This window comes from Chaetura pelagica, unplaced genomic scaffold (genome assembly GCF_000747805.2).
Source record: "Chaetura pelagica isolate M959 unplaced genomic scaffold, ChaPel_1.0 scaffold149, whole genome shotgun sequence".
Taxonomy (NCBI): domain Eukaryota; kingdom Metazoa; phylum Chordata; class Aves; order Apodiformes; family Apodidae; genus Chaetura; species Chaetura pelagica.
Genome location: NW_009954411.1, coordinates 103345 through 121641, shown reverse-complemented (window position 1 = coordinate 121641; position 18297 = coordinate 103345). Strand labels below are relative to the sequence as shown.

The 18297-nt window shown below is 58.0% G+C and overlaps 1 protein-coding gene across 1 annotated transcript in view; it reads right to left on the bottom strand.

Moving 5' to 3' along the window:
* LOC104394734 (oxysterol-binding protein 2-like) overlaps positions 1–18297 on the bottom strand; it is a 98812-nt gene that overhangs the window by 15052 nt on the left and 65463 nt on the right. Inside the window, exons 4-6 of the mRNA XM_010004369.1 lie at positions 10505–10680; positions 1385–1464; positions 854–1031 (exon numbers count right to left, since the gene is read on the bottom strand). Coding sequence (XP_010002671.1) covers positions 854–1031; positions 1385–1464; positions 10505–10680 — 434 coding nt within the window. The remainder of the gene's footprint in view (positions 1–853; positions 1032–1384; positions 1465–10504; positions 10681–18297) is intronic.

Genomic DNA, 18297 nt, shown 5'->3' with positions numbered 1-18297 from the left:
TCCCCCAGCCCAACCCCCCTGCCAGAGCAGGGGCACCCAGAGCACATCACACAGGAACGTGGCCAGGGGGGTTGGAATGTCTCCAGAGAAGGAGACTCCACAGCCTCTCTGGGCAGCCTGGCCCAGGGCTCTGTCACCCTCACAGCAAAGAAGTTCTTCCTGAGATTCACATGGAACCTCCTGGGCTCCAGTTTGCACCCACTGCCCCTTGTCCTGTCACTGGACATCACTGCACAAAGCCTGGCTCTGTCCTCCTGACACTGCCCTGAACAGATTTGTGCCCATGGATGAGGTGGCCCCTCAGTCTCCTCTTCTCCAAGCCCAACAGCCCCAGCTCCCTCAGCCTTTCCTCAGCAGGGAGATGTTCCCCTCCCTCCAGCATCTCTGTGCCTCTGCCCTGGGCTCTTCCCAGCAGTTCCCTGTCCTTCTGGAACTGAGGGGCCCAGAACTGGACACAACATCCCAGATGTGGCCCCAGGGCAGAACAGAGGGGCAGGAGAACCTCCCTGACCTACTAACCACCCCTTTCTAACCCACCCCAGATCCCATTGGCCTTCTTGGCCACCAGGGCACATGGCTGGTCATGCTCATCCCCCTGCCCACCAGGACCCCCAGGCCCCTTTCTCCTGCCCTGCTCTCCAGCAGCTCAGCCCCAACCTGTGCTGGTCCCTGGGCTTGTTCTTCCCCAGATGCAAAACTCTGCCCTTGCCCTTGTTGAACTTCACCAGGTTAGCAGCGAAGGCCAACACACGGGAATGGGATCTGTGACCAAAAACCCCCCGGGCATCCCAGCTTTCCCAGCCCTGCTGACTCCCTGGGAAGGCCCAGGAGCAGCTCCCGTGCCCGGGCTCACCCTTGGGGGCAGGGGTGGCACTGGGTGCCCCCCGGCAGGCTCGCTCCAAGCTGTTGTGCTGCTTGGCCAGCTGCTCGATGGTCTCCTCCAGCCGCAGCCGCTGCTCCCGCTCATGCTGCAGCGCCCGCTGCCATCTCCGCCCGTGAGCCTCGGCCAGCTCCAGGAAATCCCGGCACGCCTGGAAGGGAGGGAGGGAAGGAGGGACACGTCAGCACCCAGCACGGCCCCAGAGCCGGTCACAGGGTGGGCACTGGCACAGGGTGACTCTGTCACTCAGTCCCCACCACTTCCCCTCCTCCTCTCCTGGGACCAGGGTTGTATGAGATGCAACCACAGCATCACCAAGGCTGGAAAAGACCTTCAGGATCATCAAAGTCCATCTGTGACCAACACCCCCACATCTCCAGACCAAGGCACTAAGTGCCACCTCCTGCTTTTCCTGGAGCACCTCCAGGGATGGTGCTTCCACCACTGCCCTGGGCAGCCCATCCAATGTCTGAAGTGCTTCCTGATATCCCACCTAAACCTCACCTGGAGCAGCTTCAGGCCAGGGCCTCTTGTCTTGCCAGTTGCCTGGGAGTAGATCCTGACCCACAGCAGACCCCAATCTCCTATCAGGCAGTTAAGAGAGTGAGAAGGTCCCCCCTGAGTCTCCTTCTTCTCCAGGCTTTGCTCCTCCCAGAGCTCTGCACAATCCCCTGTACCTGTGGGGCTAAAACCAGCTCAACTCTGACCACCCAAACCTACATCACCTCCAAGGAGAGGGCTGCAAGAGACAACTGACTTGAAGCCATGAAACCCCACCTCCCACCCTGCCCCTGCCCTGCACCCTGCTCTTGGTCCCCAACCCCATCACCTGTCCCAGGAGCCCAGGTTGGGCTCACACACACCTCAACCAAGCCCAGCCCTTGGCAGATGCTCCAAGACCCCCAGCAGCCACTTCTATCCCCCATCCTGCAGAGGAGGAGAAGCTGCTCACCAGCATGACAGTCTCCAAGGTCTGGGGGTTGAAGTCAGGAGTCAGCAAGTCCTTTGCTTCAAGAAGGCAGGGAGGGAGGTTGCCCAGCTCCTGGGCAGAGCTACACAGCCCAGTAGACACTGGCCTAGCCCACATGACACAGTCACCATGGCCAAAAGCTCCACAATAGGCCTCTTTCCAGGGAACAGGACCCACCAGCTGCAGGGTCAGGCAGGGAAGGAGGGCTCATGGGATGCACCAAGCAATGCCTTGCAGGATGCAGAGTCCCTGTCCTATGCAGTCAGGGACAGCAGGGACACCATGACCAAGGCTCACAGGAGAAGCTCTTGGTGGCATCAGACACCACTGCAGCCCCATAAGCCCCCTGGCATTGCTGTGATCACAGCCTGTGGGAAAAGGGGCCAGAGATGTCCCAAATTAGTGTGTTCATCCTGTGGCAGCTTTGGGACAGGAAAACAAGCTGCCTTGGTGCCCTTATCTCCTCCTGGCAATGAGCAGGGGCCAAGGACGAGCCACTCACTTATCTCAGCCACAGCCCAGTCCAGATGCTGGAAGTTTTTTACAGCCTGGCAGTTTGGAAGTTTTGACAACCCCAGTAATTAATGTGAGTGCTGGGACAGGGTCCTGCAGCCAGGTGGTTGTGCCAAAAACAGCTGGAGAAAAAGGTTGGCAGCAGAGCTGTGCCAACATGGCCCAAGGAGGAGACCACATCTGCAGCACAAGGCTGGAGATGAGACGGGAAATCTGACTGTAAATCAGGGCTTTTTTTTAAAGTCCTGGTATTAATTTTGGATCATTGGAAGTTCCCCAAGGGTATCACACACTAGTGACAACGGGAGTGCTGAAGATGAAGAGAGGCAGCTAAAGAGTGTTTGGACAGAGACCCTGGCCCAGGTTGCCCAGGGAAGCTGTGGCTGCCCCATCCCTGGCAGTGTTGAAGGGCAGGTTGGATGGGGCTTGGAGCAGCCTGGGCTGGTGGGAGGTGTCCCTGCCCTTGCAGGGGGGTGGGACTGGATGATCTATAAGGTCCCTTCCCACCCAAATCATTCTAGGATGATTCTAGGTGTTGGTTCTAGTTCCTCCCCTCCTCTCCTAATTAACAGCACCATTACCCCACCAGGAGCCAACCAGCCCAGAGAGCAGAGGGAAAGGTTCCTGGGCGAGGTGAGGGCAGAGCCCTGCACAGCTCCTTGGTGCCACCACGGGCAACATGGCTCTGGCAAGCTCAGAGCACCGCAGCAGGGCTCCCTGCTCGGCTCTTCTCTGCTTGCAGGCAGGGAGCTGTCGGGGTCCTGTACCCCCAGAGTCTTCACTGTGCTCCCATCCTACATCCCCCAGCCCCTATGCCTTGGGACCCAACTTGGAGCACCTGCCCAGCGCCCTGAGCAGGCAGGCTGGCTGCTCTGACACACTGATGCCTTGTGCTAAGAGGATGAAACCACAAGGGCAAGTAAGGAGACAGCAGCTGTGACCTTCCTGGCCAGCAAAGCTCATTATCTGCTCCAAAGGTCCTGCTCTGCAGGCAAAAATACCCGTTTTGGTGCAGCTCACTGGCACTATGTATTGAAGTTGCTGTCCCTGGTTCAGTGAGTTGATTGCTTTAAAACGATGAGCCAGGAGATCACCTGTAATTATCCTGCTGCAATTAAACAGGGTATGTAAGGTAAAACAGTAAATTATGGGAAAAGCAGGTAATTAGAGAGGAGGTGGCCCGGGGAAGCTGTGGCTGCCCCATCCATGGCAGTGTCGAAGGGCAGGTTGGATGGGGCTTGGAGCAGCCTGGGCTGGTGGGAGGTGTCCCTGCCCTTGCAGGGGGGTGGGACTGGATGATCTATAAGGTCCCTTCCCACCCAAATCATTCTAGGATGATTCTAGGTGTTGGTTCTAGTTCCTCCCCTCCTCTCCTAATTAACAGCACCATTACCCCACCAGGAGCCAACCAGCCCAGAGAGCAGAGGGAAAGGTTCCTGGGCGAGGTGAGGGCAGAGCCCTGCACAGCTCCTTGGTGCCACCACGGGCAACATGGCTCTGGCAAGCTCAGAGCACTGCAGCAGGGCTCCCTGCTCGGCTCTTCTCTGCTTGCAGGCAGGGAGCTGTCAGGGTCCTGTACCCCCAGAGTCTTCACTGTGCTCCCATCCTACATCCCCCAGCCCCTATGCCTTGGGACCCAACTTGGAGCACCTGCCCAGCGCCCTGAGCAGGCAGGCTGGCTGCTCTGACACACTGATGCCTTGTGCTAAGAGGATGAAACCACAAGGGCAAGTAAGGAGACAGCAGCTGTGACCTTCCTGGCCAGCAAAGCTCATTATCTGCTCCAAAGGTCCTGCTCTGCAGGCAAAAATACCCGTTTTGGTGCAGCTCACTGGCACCAAGGATGGAAGCTGCTGTCCCTGGCTCAGGGAGTTGATTGCTTTAAAACGATGAGCCAGGAGATCACCTGTAATTATCCTGCTGCAATTAAACAGGGTATGTAAGGTAAAACAATAAATTATGGGAAAAGCAGGTAATTAGAGAGGAGGCAGGCAAAGGCAGCACGTCCCTGGGGAGCTGCAGGATGCAGAGGAGAAATCATCTTGTCAGTCAATGGGAATCAACATCCCAAATTAAAATCCCAGCAGATAAAACGTTGGGCCCTCCTGTCCCAAGGATGCCCAGCTTCACAGAGGATCCACACCCTGTCCCAGAGGGAAATCTGTACCCTTTTATTTCCATGAATGTAAAAAAGCAACGGAGAAGTGCCAACTGCCAGCAGACTGCACCGAGCTCAGGGAAGTTTTGGGAAGGTGATGGAGATGGTCCTTGTGTGGCCTCCAACCCTGGGAGGCAGCAGGGCCTCCATGCAGCAGGTCAGGACGATGCTTCTTCCTGGCAGCATCCCACAGCCTGGGGGGGTGTGGGTATAGGGGCCAGCTGGGCCACGTGCAGGGCTTATTCCCTGCTTTTGGAAGCCTGCTGGGCCACATTTCTGCAGCATCTTCCTCTGTAACCCAGACATGGACCCAAGCCACTGCAGTCACCCAGCACCCAGATGGATCCCAGCAAGCATCCCCTCTGCAAGCTGGTAGAGAAACCAGGGGTGGCAACAGAACCTCCTGCAAGACACCTCCCCCCAGCCTGGCCCCCTACCTGCAGCTGAGGAACTTCAAGTTATTAATTTGGTTTCATACCTCCTCCCACCAGGTAGCTCCCACGCCTGCTGGCTGGAGGTGAGAGCAGCACACAACAGGGCTCAGGGTGTATTTTTCCACTGCTGCCTCTGTCAACAGAGCCCATTCCCAAGGCAAAATGTGCCCCAAACCCCCAGTGCCCTCATGTGTGCCCAGGGTGGCATGGACCTGGGGGTGAGGAGCTCAGACACCAGCATCTCCCCTGGGGAGGCTGCTATCCCAGGGCAATGACTCCCAGCCTTTATCCCAGGCTCAGCTGTCTGGTTTCACCTCACCCCCATGGTTCACCCTGCCCACCAGGGGCCAGACCTCAGCTCCAGCCCAGCCCACCACCCACAGGGAGCCCCAGCCCCTCACCAGAGGATGCTCTGGCCACCCCCACCTTTCCCCAGACAAGCCAAGACCAGCAGCCACCACATCACAGCCCCTGCCTGCACCTGCTCCAGTTCCAGGGAGGAGCCACCATGACCCTTCCCAGGACAGATACAGGGGCCTCAAACACGGCCCCAGTCCCACATCCCCAGGGCTGTGTCCCCCCAGTGCCAGCAGCTGCCATTAAATGGCCTCTGCCTTCTCCCTCCACTGAAGGACAGGACACAATTCCTGGGAAGAGCTGCAAAAGCCCAGAGAGCTGAACCTGCCCCATGGACAGACCCTTCCCCTTCCAGACAGACCCCTCACAACACACCATCCCCATCCCCTCCAGGACACACCACACCAGGGTCAGTGTGGCACAGGGGACACACCAGCAAGGCCACCCACAGCTCCCGGGGGAGGCAAATCCAGAAGGAAATGGCTCAGAAGGAGCAGGCAGCTGGGTCTGCTCCTCCAGGCTGGGACAGCTCGGCCACCACTCGCGGTGACATCCAGTACCGAGATGCTTTTCCAGCTGACTGAGCACAACCAGCTCCTGGGGCTGTTGCTGCTGCTGCACAGCACAAAAGTGTGGCCAGGAAAATGGTCCTGGAGGAGAGGGGAGCCAAGGGGTGTGGAAGACAGGGCTGGAGAGGGGGAAATCCTGCCAGGTGTGGGTCTGGGGGTCATGGTGAGGTCCTGAGCAGGAAGTGGTCACGCAAGGAAGGGGGGATGGAAGAGCTGGGAGCACAAGAGCCAGCACAGGAGGTGGCACCAGGGGGGCTGCCCTGGGCAGGTCTGCCCCAAGCACAGCCAGAGCAGAGGCTGGGACTGGCAGCAGGAGAAGCCCAAAAGCAACCACTTCAAACCCCAGATCCTCCCACCAGCAGCCCCAGTATGGGGATGTGCTACTGCCCAGGAGCAGCCCTGTGGGTGACATCAGGGTACTCCAGCAGCACGAGGGGCACAGCAAATACCCACCAGCCATTTCCCAAAACCCCTCAAGGCCCTGCACCCCCATTTCCAATCACTGCTTTGCAAACAGGTGGAACAAGTCAGGACATCACCCACTGCACCCCGAACAGCAGGAGGACATCCCCAGCAGGGAACCTGGGGTGCTCAGCAAAGCTCCCAATAATGCATCGTGGGGTCCATCCTCACTGATGGGAACCCCATGGAGGCTACCAAGAGCCAGGAGACTCTCAGGGCACCCCAACCTTAGAATCACAGAACGCAGACTGGTTTAGGTTGGAAGAGACCTTAGAGCTCATCCAGTCCCACCCTGCATGGGCAGGGACACCTCCCAGCAGCCCAGGCTGCTCCAAGCCCCATCCAACCTGCCCTTCAACACTGCCAGGGATGGGGCAGCCACAGCTTCTCTGGGCAACCTGGGCCAGGCTCTCACTCCTCACAGCTAAGAATTTCCTCCTCATGTCCAACCTCAATATCCTCTCTTCCAGTTTTAACCCATCCCCCTCATCCCACCCCTCCCTGCCCTTGACCCAAGTCCCTCCCCAGCTTTCCTAGAGCCCCTTCAGGCACTGGAAGCTGCTCTAAGGTCTCCTCAAAGGTCTTTCCTTCTCAGGGAAGGATGCAGCCCAGCCAGAAGTGAAGGTGCAGGTCAATGTGTCCCTGCCTCACAGGAGATGAAAGGTGGGAGACGTTCTCCCTGCTGCCACCACCCCAATACCACATAAGGGTGGGATCCCACCTGGGTGCCCTGGCCCCCCCATCTACACTCCAGCCATGCCCAGGGTGATGCTGCAGCCCCTCAGCCTGCTGGGGCAGCCCAGGAGGCCCAGCTAGAGCAGGACATGGTGTGACAAGGCCCCAGGACAAGTTCTGACCCAGAGAAGGAGACAAATCTCTTCATGCCCCCAGCTCTGACGAGTCTCCACCATGGATGGGTTTGGCTCTCTGCTCTGCACTGGGATGAATCCCAGCTCCACTCCCCTTTTGCCACTGACCCTGCCCAACAGCTCAGCTGGCTCTCAAGGGTCCTTGTCCTCCTGCCTTCTCCTGCTCCAGGAGAAGCTGGGGGCCAAAGGGCTGTAAGCCACCTGAATGCCCCCAGCTCCCACCTTACCTCAAAGAGAGGCTCAGAGCCCCCCCGGGGAGCCAGGACCTTCTGCTTCACCCCTCACACGCCACCGCATCGTCCCCAGCAGTGACAGCTCCGCAACCCGCCCGGGGCAAGGTGGGCAGCAAAGTTCCACAGCAGTGACCTCCCTCTGCAGGGCCCGAGGGAGGCAGCTGAGGAGAAAAGGGACGGGTGCCACCAGTGACCTCCCACCAGTGACACCACAGGGACAGGACTGGCTGCCACGGGTCGGTTCTGGATTGAGGGCAGGGGACGTGAACTCGTCCGCGACTCCAGCATCCCAGGTCATACTCACTCACTCCATTTAATCCCCTGGCTCAGCTTTCCAAGGTGCAAACAATTGCAGCAACACCTCAGAATCCAGCTTATAAACCCCTGACAGAGCAGGGACTATAATTAGTGACAGCTGAACCCTCCGGGGCTGTAGGGGAGTGACGGGGCACAGATCCAGGCTGTGCTGCTCGGGGACACCCTGGCCAAGGGCAAGAGGCTCCAGGAAGAGCAGAGCCCCCAGGCTGAGGGAGGAATGCCAAGGAAAAGCAACTCCCCCACGAGCTGCACAGCTGGGATGTCAAGGCCAAGTGCATCTAAGGATATCTCCAGGTATCTGCCCTCATCATCATCATCATCATCTGCAGCACGGGGAGAACATGTCACAGCCCATATTAGAATCACAGACCGGTTTGGGTTGGAAGGCACATTAAAGATCACCAAGCTCCAATTGCCAGGATCACAAAGCATACAAGGAGGGACACCAACTGCTGCAGCCCTGCCAGCACAGCTCACACAGCCCCACCAGGAGGGCTGGTTGCAGTGGCCATGCTGACCCCAGCAGTGCTTGCTCCAGGAGCATCAAGGATGCTGGGTTCATCTTCTTGAACCCAGGACTGGAAGCATAAGTGATTTCCCTGGTGCTTGTCCTAGCATATTAGAATCACAGACTGGTTTGGGTTGGAAGGGACCTTAGAGATCATCTAGATCCACCCCCCTGCATGGGCAGGGACACCTCCCAGCAGCCCAGGCTGCTCCAAGCCCCATCCAACCTGCCCTTCAACACCCCCAGGGATGGGGCAGCCACAGCTTCCCTGGGAAACCTGGGCCAGGCTCCCATCACCCTCACAGCTAAGAATTCCTTCCTCATGCCTAATTTCCATCTCCCTTCTTCCACTTTAAAGCTGTTCCCCTCATCCCATCCCTCCCTGCCCTTGTCCCAAGCCCCTCCCCAGCTTTCCTGGAGCCCCTTCAGGCACTGGAAGCTGCTCTAAGGTCTCCCTGGAGCCTTCTCTTCTCCAGGCTCAACACCCCAACTCTCCCAGCCTGGCTCCAGAGCAGAGCTGCTCCAGCCTTCATAGCATCTTTGTGGCCTCCTCCTTTTTTTTGTGGAAAAGTACCCGAGGCTCCTGCAAATTCCCATGGAGGAAGAGGTCAGGTGCCAGCAAGGCCCTGCTGGGAAGCAGGAGGCAAGACGTGGTGCCACCAGCTCCATGGTCTGTCCCCACGTCCAGCAGCCACCAGGGGCAAATGTAGCAGCTTTCACACATTTGTCATGGCAAATAGACCAGATTTCACAGCTTGTTGCAGGCTAATAGGAACGTTGTCAGCAGCCCGTGGATTATTTAAGCAGCTGAAAAGGAGCACCCGAGGCCAGCCCTGTCCTGTCAAGGTGGTGGTGTCACACAGCTCCTGGGCCCTCAACAGGAGCCAAACATCAACAGACATAAACACAGACACCAGGTTAATTATCTTGAAAGTGTCAATGGTGGCATCAGGCTGTGCCAGATTTCCAGCCCAGGCTGTGAACCAAGGGGGGTGGGAACCCCTCGGGGAAGTCCTCACAAAGCCACCTCCAAGGCAAAGCTGATGGATCCCAAGGGAACACACCCAAACCTGCAGCCCCCCCTGCCCCCAGCATCCCAGAGGAACAGCCCTGCGAATCCAACCTTTGGGGAGGAAAAAACCTCCCAGGAAAGTGCCTGCTGTTCTAGGAGCAACATCTCCTGCTCCTCAACATGACCTTTCCTTTGCCTGTGTGGGACAAGGACCACTTCATCGCCCAGGAGTGACAGGAGAGAAGGAAACTGCCAGATGGGTTCAATCATCTCCTTTTCAATGATGAATTATACAGCAAGAGCCACCGCTTCATTCATCAGTAGAAAGAGCCTGGTGCCTTGGAGATAAGTGCTCCCTTCCTTCCTGGAGTCATCAAAACCCTGGGACACATCTGTGCTGCTGCTCAAGCCTGACAGCCCCCAGGGAAGGGGGAGTTTGGCTCCTCTTTCAGCTCTGAACACACTCCCAGCGTGTCAGCACTGCAGGCCCAGCCCAACAATGAGCCCTGTGGGCTCAGGGCAGTGAGACAGGCAGGGCTTTGTCCTTCCCCCCAGCCCCTGGGCTGCTCCGAGCAGAGAGCACAGGGGGAAACACAAGGATGGAGCCGAATTGAATCCCACACCATGTCACACAGATCACAGCTAGATGTGCAGTCACCTGCTGTGGCAGTGGCCTGAGGCCAGGCTGGCTGGACACCACCAGCAGCAGCACCTCAGGGAAACATCCAGATCAACACAGACTGCTGAAATAACGGGAAATCTGCCCCAAATCCTTGGAGTGACCCTCAGCTGGCTGGCTGGAGGATGCACAGCAAGAGCTGCCTCTCCATGGGGCACGGCTGGTGGCAAGAAGGCACCTGAGAGGAGGTGCTGGGCTGAGCCCTGCCAGGTCACCAGTATCCCCCAAAAATGAGGTGGCATCCAATAAAAACCAGCAGGGACAGTAGGTGTGGGGTGGAGACCAATAATGATGCCACTCTCTATTGTTTTGCTTTCCCTCCTTTTAAAGGTCACTTTGGAAGGAGCTCCCCGTGCAGGCAAAACAAGCACCACAGAAATGCAGCCCTGAAAAAGCTCCTTAATGCCCCAATGGGGAGCAGGAAGAGATGGGAGCAGAGCAGGCTCCAGCCCACCCCTGGGTGACCTGCAGCACACCCTGCCCGCTGCCCAGGCCAGCATCTCAGCAAGACCCCCAGTGCTCAGCCAAGGTGCTCCCAAAACCTGATTCTCTCACTCCAGGTGGCACCTCATGGCCCAGCCATGCCTGCTTCTCTATCTGTGGGCTCCCTGAGAGCCAAACAGAGTAGCCCATGTTGGAAACATCCACAGCAAAGACATCTACGATGGACACACCCACAAGGGTGATGTCTACACTTGAGTAGGAGTCACACTTGGTCCTGCAGGGATCAACAGCACAAGCTGCCTCTCCATGGGGCACGGCTGGTGGCAAGAAGGCACCTGAGAGGAGGTGCTGGGCTGAGCCCTGCCAGGTCACCAGTATCCCCCAAAAATGAGGTGGCATCCAATAAAAACCAGCAGGGACAGTAGGTGTGGGGTGGAGACCAATAATGATGCCACTCTCTATTGTTTTGCTTTCCCTCCTTTTAAAGGTCACTTTGGAAGGAGCTCCCCGTGCAGGCAAAACAAGCACCACAGAAATGCAGCCCTGAAAAAGCTCCTTAATGCCCCAATGGGGAGCAGGAAGAGATGGGAGCAGAGCAGGCTCCAGCCCACCCCTGGGTGACCTGCAGCACACCCTGCCCACTGCCCAGGCCAGCATCTCAGCAAGACCCCCAGTGCTCAGCCAAGGTGCTCCCAAAACCTGATTCTCTCACTCCAGGTGGCACCTCATGACCCAGCCATGCCTGCTTCTCTATCTGTGGGCTCCCTGAGAGCCAAACAGAGTAGCCCATGTTGGAAACATCCACAGCAAAGACATCTACTGGACACACCCACAAGGGTGATGTCTACACTTGAGTAGGAGTCACACTTGGTCCTGCAGTTCTGTCTCTGTGAGTTTTATTAACATATCATGTTATTTTGGGCCATCTGCCTTAATGTCACAACCACCAGTGCTCCCCCTTGCCATGAGACAGGCTCAGTGCTGCTTAACCAACCAAACACACGGTGCCCGGGGTGTAGCTGTTCCAAGAAGCCCCAACCCCAGGCCCAGAGCAGCAGAGACAGTCTGTGGCCAGCACTGGTGGCTGCAGCAAGTGCCAGGACAGACATGAACCATGCTGTAAAATAGAGGATTAATGGGAAACAGCAGCAAATCCACCAGCCCCGCTGTGTTAACGGGCTCTAATCCCACACCCACGTGGCCTTTCTGCTGGCTACTGGATCCCTCCTCACCACGGACTCAGCATGACCAAAGGGCATTCTCATGGTGGCTCCAAGAAGCACAACAACCCAACACTGCCCATGGGTTATGGGCTGAAGTGACACCAGCAGCACCCACGGCCCAGGAAAGATACAGGGTGAGGTTTGCAAAGCATTGCTCCATGCCCAGAAACCAAGGAAGGCACCTGCTGAGTGAGGACACACAGGGAAGATGTGCAGGGAGGTCCCTCATGCTCAGCCCTCCTGCTGCAATGTGGCCAGCCCCAAGTGATGCCCCTGCAGGGCTTTGCTGCTCTCCTTTGACAACCCTCACGTCTTCAGCTTTTCCTTTTGACGGCCCCTGCTGGCTGCTCCCCTGCCCTGTGTGCCAAAAATCACACCCCTGGGAAGCTCCTGGCATTGTCCCTTGCCCCTCAGGGAGGTACCTCCAGGTGGCTGCTGCAGTTTCTTCCTTCCTCATGGCTTCCTGAAACACCAACACCCGCGGCAGCAGCGCAGGGACCCGCAGAGGGGAAGAGCCAACGCTGCAAGTGCAGTTGGTCTCCACTTTTGGCCCCTCTGGAGTCCTGACCGTGGCTTGGGAGGACTCAGAACTCTGGCCTGCAAATGGCTCTCCCAAAGACAGATTTAACAAGGCTCCCACTGCTGCTTCTCTTCTCATTTGCCTGGTGGAGCAAACTCCAGGCTGAAGAGCATCTGTGCTGAGCCGCGGGGCTGCAGGGGCAGGGAGCAGCTGGCAGTGCCCGTGGCTCCAACCCTGGGAGCTGCAGGAAGCTGTTCTGGTTTGTACCTTGATTTCAGGCTCATCTGATGCCTTTGCAAATGGTGCTGATGCAGGAGATGTGCCAAAGAGCTGCTGGGAGCAGCTTGTTTAGCAGCAGCTTCCCCATATCCCACTGCTCTGCCAGTGCTGTAACTTCCTCCCAGGCTGATCTGCAGGAGAGCAGTGCTGCCATTCCACAGAGCCCAGACTGGTTTGGGTTGGAAGGGACCTTAAAGATCATCCAGTCCCACCCCCTGCATGGGCAGGGACACCTCCCACCAGCCCAGGCTGCTCCAAGCCCCATCCAACCTGCCCTTCAACACTGCCAGGGATGGGGCAGCCACAGCTTCCCTGGGCAACCTGGGCCAGGCTCTCACCACCCTCACAGGGGAGAATTTTTCTCCTAATATCCAATCTAAATCTCCCCTCTTCCAGTTTAAAGCTGTTCCCCCTCATCCCATCCCTCCCTGCCTTTGTCCCAAGTCCCTCCCCAGCTTTCCTGGAGCCCCTTCAGGCACTGGAAGCTGCTCTAAGGTCTCCCTGGAGCCTTCTCTTCTCCAGGCTGAACACCCCAACTCTCCCAGCCTGTCTCCAGAGCAGAGCTGCTCCAGCCCTTCCATCATCTCTGTGGCCTCCTCTGGCCTCTCTCCAACAGCTCTATGTCCTTTCTGTGTTGGGGACCCCAGCCCTGGCTCCAGCCCTGCAGGGGGCTCAGCAGAGCAGAAGGGACAATCCCCTCCCTGGCCCTGCTGGTCCCACTGCTGGGGATGCAGCCCAGGACACGGGTGGGTTCTGGGCTGCAAATGCTTCTTTTTTGCTCAATCATATTGAGCTTCTCCTGACCAAACACCTCCAAGTCCTTCTCCTCAGGGCTGTTCTCAGTCCATTCTCCTTTGATAGGTGCTAGTGGAAGGAGCTGGTGAGAAGCATCCCAGTGCACCAGCCCAGGGGAGAGGTGAACACAACCCTCGGGACATCAGGGGCACAACTCCAGCAGGGAATAACCCAGCTTCACTTTGCTATCTGCCCTCCCCACATTCCCATCCTTCCCGGAGGTGCATGATCCAGCAGGCAGACTCTTGGAGGGTGACCTGTAGCTCACAGGAGGCACAGGCAGGGCTCACCTGCCTTTCCCACCCGAGGCAGCTCCTGGCTGGGGTCTCACAGTTCAGCAGAGCTGCTGACTCCCACCAGGCACTGCTGACAGAGCAATCCCCATCTCCAACCTGCTCAGCCCACCCACACGCTGAGCCAGCAGCTGCCTGGGCAGGAAAGCTCAAAACCTTCCTCTGAAGCTGCAAAAGTTACTGAATAACCAGGAGGGCAGAGGTGGGAGATGCATCTTGATGCTGGTGACAGTGTGACTCCCATCTTCTCACATGAGGCTCCAAGGAGAGCCCCAGGACAGAGTCTAAAGCCTCTTGGGGGTCAGATGAACACAACAAGGAGAAGGAGGAAGAGGGGGGAAAGAAGAAATAGGAAGAGGTGAGAAGCTCCGAGGCACAGTGAGGATAAACCAGTCATGTGCAGCAGCACCAGCTGAAAGCCCCAGTGGGCACAGGAGGTTCCACGGACACACACAAGGTCTAAGCCCCCACAGTTGATGTATCTGGCTGGAAGGACCCAGTGACCACACGGGGGATGATGCTGAGGGGAGCTGGAGGAAGGCACTGCCAGTTTGGAGGGATCTGATCAGACCCTCACACCCCTAAATTAAAAAAGCCATGAGGGAGCAGAGGAACCTGCAGCAGCTCCGGGCGCAGGGGCCAGGCTCCATGTCTCTGCTGCCCTGGAGCTCCAGCCAGGGTGCAGGCAGGAACAGACCCCTCCCCACCCACCACCCTCCAGCACCTCCCCCAGGAACAGCCAAGCACCCACCAGTTATTCATTCAGCAGCACAGCTCATCCCCAGGGCCACCCGGACCCCGCGCTGCAGCCACCTGCTCCCAGGAGGATTAGGGTCGGGTTGGAGATGTGATCCCCAGCCCGGGGCTTTGCTGGGTCAGTGACACGGTTTCCAGGGCACTGATTAGTGCTGGTGTCATTAGCACAGCAAAAATAAATAACACAGGCTGCATAAAATACAAGGACAAGCTCCTCCTGTGCAATCACCGTTGCAAAAGTCCCAGGGAAGAGAAACCCTGCCCTGCTGCAGGGCTTTCCTCTGATTTTAGGCAGCAGAGCATCTGCCTGGGGCCAGCAAGGGTGGCTGGGGACGGGCCCTGCTGCCAACAAAGCAAATCCAGGGGTTGAAACTGGAGCTCCCTCCCTGCAGGGCCTGAATTAACCCTGTGGTATAAGGATGCACAGGGTGGAGAGCTCTGTTAGCCCCACTGGCTGGACTGGGGTGAACTGGGAACAGCCCAGCAGGCTGCTGTTCCCTCCCTGCTCAGCACCTCTTCCCTGGCTGCCAGGAGCACTGTGCAGAGACTGGGTCCATCCTGCCTGTGACATGATGGGTTCAGGGACACTGAGGGACAGCCCCACACACCCACCCATGCCAGGTTCACACCAGCAGCATCACCCCGACCACACAGTCACTCTGGGGAGGAGATCCCAGGGACTCTGTTCCCTACCAGCTGGGAGTAGTTCTGCACACACAGACACACAGTGGTTACCCCAACACTAAAATCAACCCTCAGAACTCCCTAGGGCTGCCCTGGTTAACCTGACACTGCTCTGAGCACGGGCTGAGCATTAATCCAGTTGGAATACGGAAACAGTTTTAGGAACACCAATGAATCACAGCAGCATCCCCACGGATGCTCTTTGCTGGTGTCTCAGGGTGCTGTGGGAGATGCTGGGATCCCAGGTAGGTTTGTTCCTGTGGGAAAGGGAAACACATGTGGGGATGTCATGCTGCCTCAGAGCAGATGCCAGCATCCTCCATGAGACGGGCTTGGTGGCCCTGCCCTGGCTGCCTCCCTCACCCAGCAGAGCCTTCCTCCACCCAGCAGAGCCTTCCTCCACCTCTGCTCCTCATCCACCTGGAGGAAAAATGCAAACTAACCCAGGGGCAACACGAGCCCCAGCCCCACCACGCTCCCTGCTCCCCACTTCTTCAGGAAGCACAAAGCAAACACAGAGCTTGTGCAGCTCTTGCACACTCACACGCAGCCCAGCTGCCCCCCAGCCCCACCGTGGCAAAACCAGCCCCAGCAGAACCATTCCTGGTACCACGCCCAGCCCTGGGAGCTCTTCCTGACACTCAAACCGGCGTTGGCAGCACCTGCTGCCCAGGGAGCCCTCCCTGCTCCTTGGACCAGCCCGCACAGCCCAGCACCCTCCTCCCCAGCACCCTCCTCCCCATTGCTCTTCCTCTAATTATCCCCTTAATCTGTTGCTGCTCCTCCTCACAGATCCCCCCCTAACCCCCCGCCCCAGATTGCAACTCACTCTTCTGCGTCTCCTCCTCGTCACCCCTCTCACACGGGGTGTCCTTGTCCCAGCGAGGCTGGACCCTGCTCCAGTCTCTCCCTGCTCCAGTCTCTCCCTGCTCCAGTCTCTCCCTGCTCCAGTCTCTCCCAGCAGGGTGTTACGGGAGATTCCCAGGTTGGGATGGGAGTGGAGCAGAGCGTGGCTTGCAGAGCTCTGGGCAGCAGTGAGTCCCTGCACGGTTTAGCTCCTCAGCTGTAACACCAAGGTCCGTCACATCCTGCTCTGCCTCCTAAATGCTCCTCTGACGTCCCCAGCATCGCTCATCCAGGGGAAGCCCCAGCTGCTGCCTCCTCCTCCTCCCAGTCTCCAGAGCAGAAGCACCCGGGGCCGGCCAGGGCAGGCACCCAGAGCAAGCAGCAAGGAGGTCACCTTCCCAGCCAAGTGCTCTCATCTCCATATGTATTTATTTATTTCTACTTGCTGGCTGCTGCTCCCCCCTGGCTCCGGGGACATTTACATAATCAGATCACAGGCAGCTGGACGGAAACAGCAAGTGCAGCCCCGGAGCATCATCCCTCCATCCCTCCCTCCCTCCCTGACCCCAGCCCTGCCCCCTGCCCATCAGGGCACGGGGGCCACACGGGTCCCAACCAGCACTGGCTGCAACCAACAGCAGGAGCTGCACCCAGACCAGAAGCGAAGGCAGCGCGACCCCGGCGAGGAAGGGGCAGTGCTGGTGTCACTGTCCCTGTGAGCCACAAACCCCGGCAGCACAGCCAGTGTTCCCAGCACACTGGGTGGGAGCAGATCAGCGAGGTCTGGTGCTGGGACTAGGGATGAGTGTGGACATGGGGCACCTGCCCCATGGCTGCTGGCTGGGACCTCTCTCAGTAAAAGCCATCAGGAGAGGGACCTTTAATTTCTCCTGCAAGGAACTACCAGCCCTGTGCTTCCCTGAGATGTGTGGCCTGAAGAAACCCACAGGGATCGAGGTGGGCAGGAGGGTGTGTTGCTGCCAGGACATAGTTTGACTCCCTCTGCTTCCCTGTACCAAAGTTTTGTGTTTCACCACAAAAGATTTAAGGACCTCTGCACTGCACAGGCCACCCCCAGCCCACAGGAGTGCCCCCCGGGCAGGGTGCCCACAGCAGTCTGAAAAAGAGACATCAAGGTGCAAAAAAGAATTTGTGCAGGAAAAGGGAGCACCAGCCCACTGGGATGGAGTGGTCAGGCTGCTGGCCTCCCAACCCCACGACCCTGCCCTGCTCCCTCCCTGCCTGCCTTTCTAATCAACCCTCCCCAAGCACTGCTGTTCCATGGGGTCAGTGTCCCCCAGCCCACAGCTCCTCCCCTCCTCCCAAAACCAGGGGTGCACCAGCAAGCTGGAAGAGCCACAACCACCATCCCATCCTGCTGCATTTCCCCTCTGGACACCTCCTCGAGAAGCTCAGCCATGAGCTGAAGTACAAAATGATACTTAAAACCAGATCTCTGACATCCACCCCAACACACGTGCCTCCCTCCCTCCCTGGCCCCTCTCAGTGGTTCAGGCAAAACACCTTTCTACTATTTTGGTGCCGTGTCCTGCTGCCCAGGCAGCCTCGCTCCAGCCTTTATCCCACCACAAGCACCACAACCTCCTCTCTAGGCTCTAAGCAAATACTGCCCTGCTCACCCCTTCCCAAAAGGCTGCAGGAGAAAACCTCTCCCCAGCAATTCCCTGCCCATATCCCATTGCCTCCTAAGAGCAAACCCCTGGCAGCACCCAGGGCTCCTGCTGCCCACGACGCACTGCCGAGAACTTGGGCAAACTCTCTGCAGGGAGAGGCTGCCCAGGCACCCCCAGAACACAAGATGCCATCTCAGGAGGCCCTTTTCCCCCATGCCTACAAAATCCTGTGAGCAGGGACAGGGAGGAACGCCATGGCCATGGGGCTCCCACCAGGGATTATTACGAGTTTTTATAAGGTCCCATGAAATAACCACACACCCTCCTGCTCAGGGCTGGGACAGCACAGTGACAGAGCTGCTCCATTCACAGTTCCCTGAGTTCTGCCTTCATATGTTATTCCAGGTCTGTTAGGTTTTTGGTTGGGGGTTTGTTGTTGGTTTTTTTTTCCTTAAAGATTTTCTTTAGATTGACTCTTTCTTCCCCTCCCCAAAGCCCCCTGGGGACAAGCAGCTCCCAGGCTGCCTGTGAGGGAGGCAGAGAAGCCGTCCAAAAACTCCTCAGGAAGCACCATCAGGCTGCACGAGGCAGGGAGCAGCACTGGTACCAGCTCATGCTCCTCAACCTCCACCCCAGGGGGCTGGGAGGACACAGCTGGAGCCAGGCAGCCCTGGGACCCCCAGGGGGTTAAATCCCCCCCTCCACCATAGGCAACAAGAGCAGCTTCACCAAACCCAAGGAGGATGATGTGGGTCTGACTCTGCAGCAGGCAGAAAGGCACCCCCAGGATGGCCAGAAACCTCTCCAGAGCCTCCACTTCCCATCCAAAATGGGAGGAGGCAGCAGAGCCTGGGGGGCTCC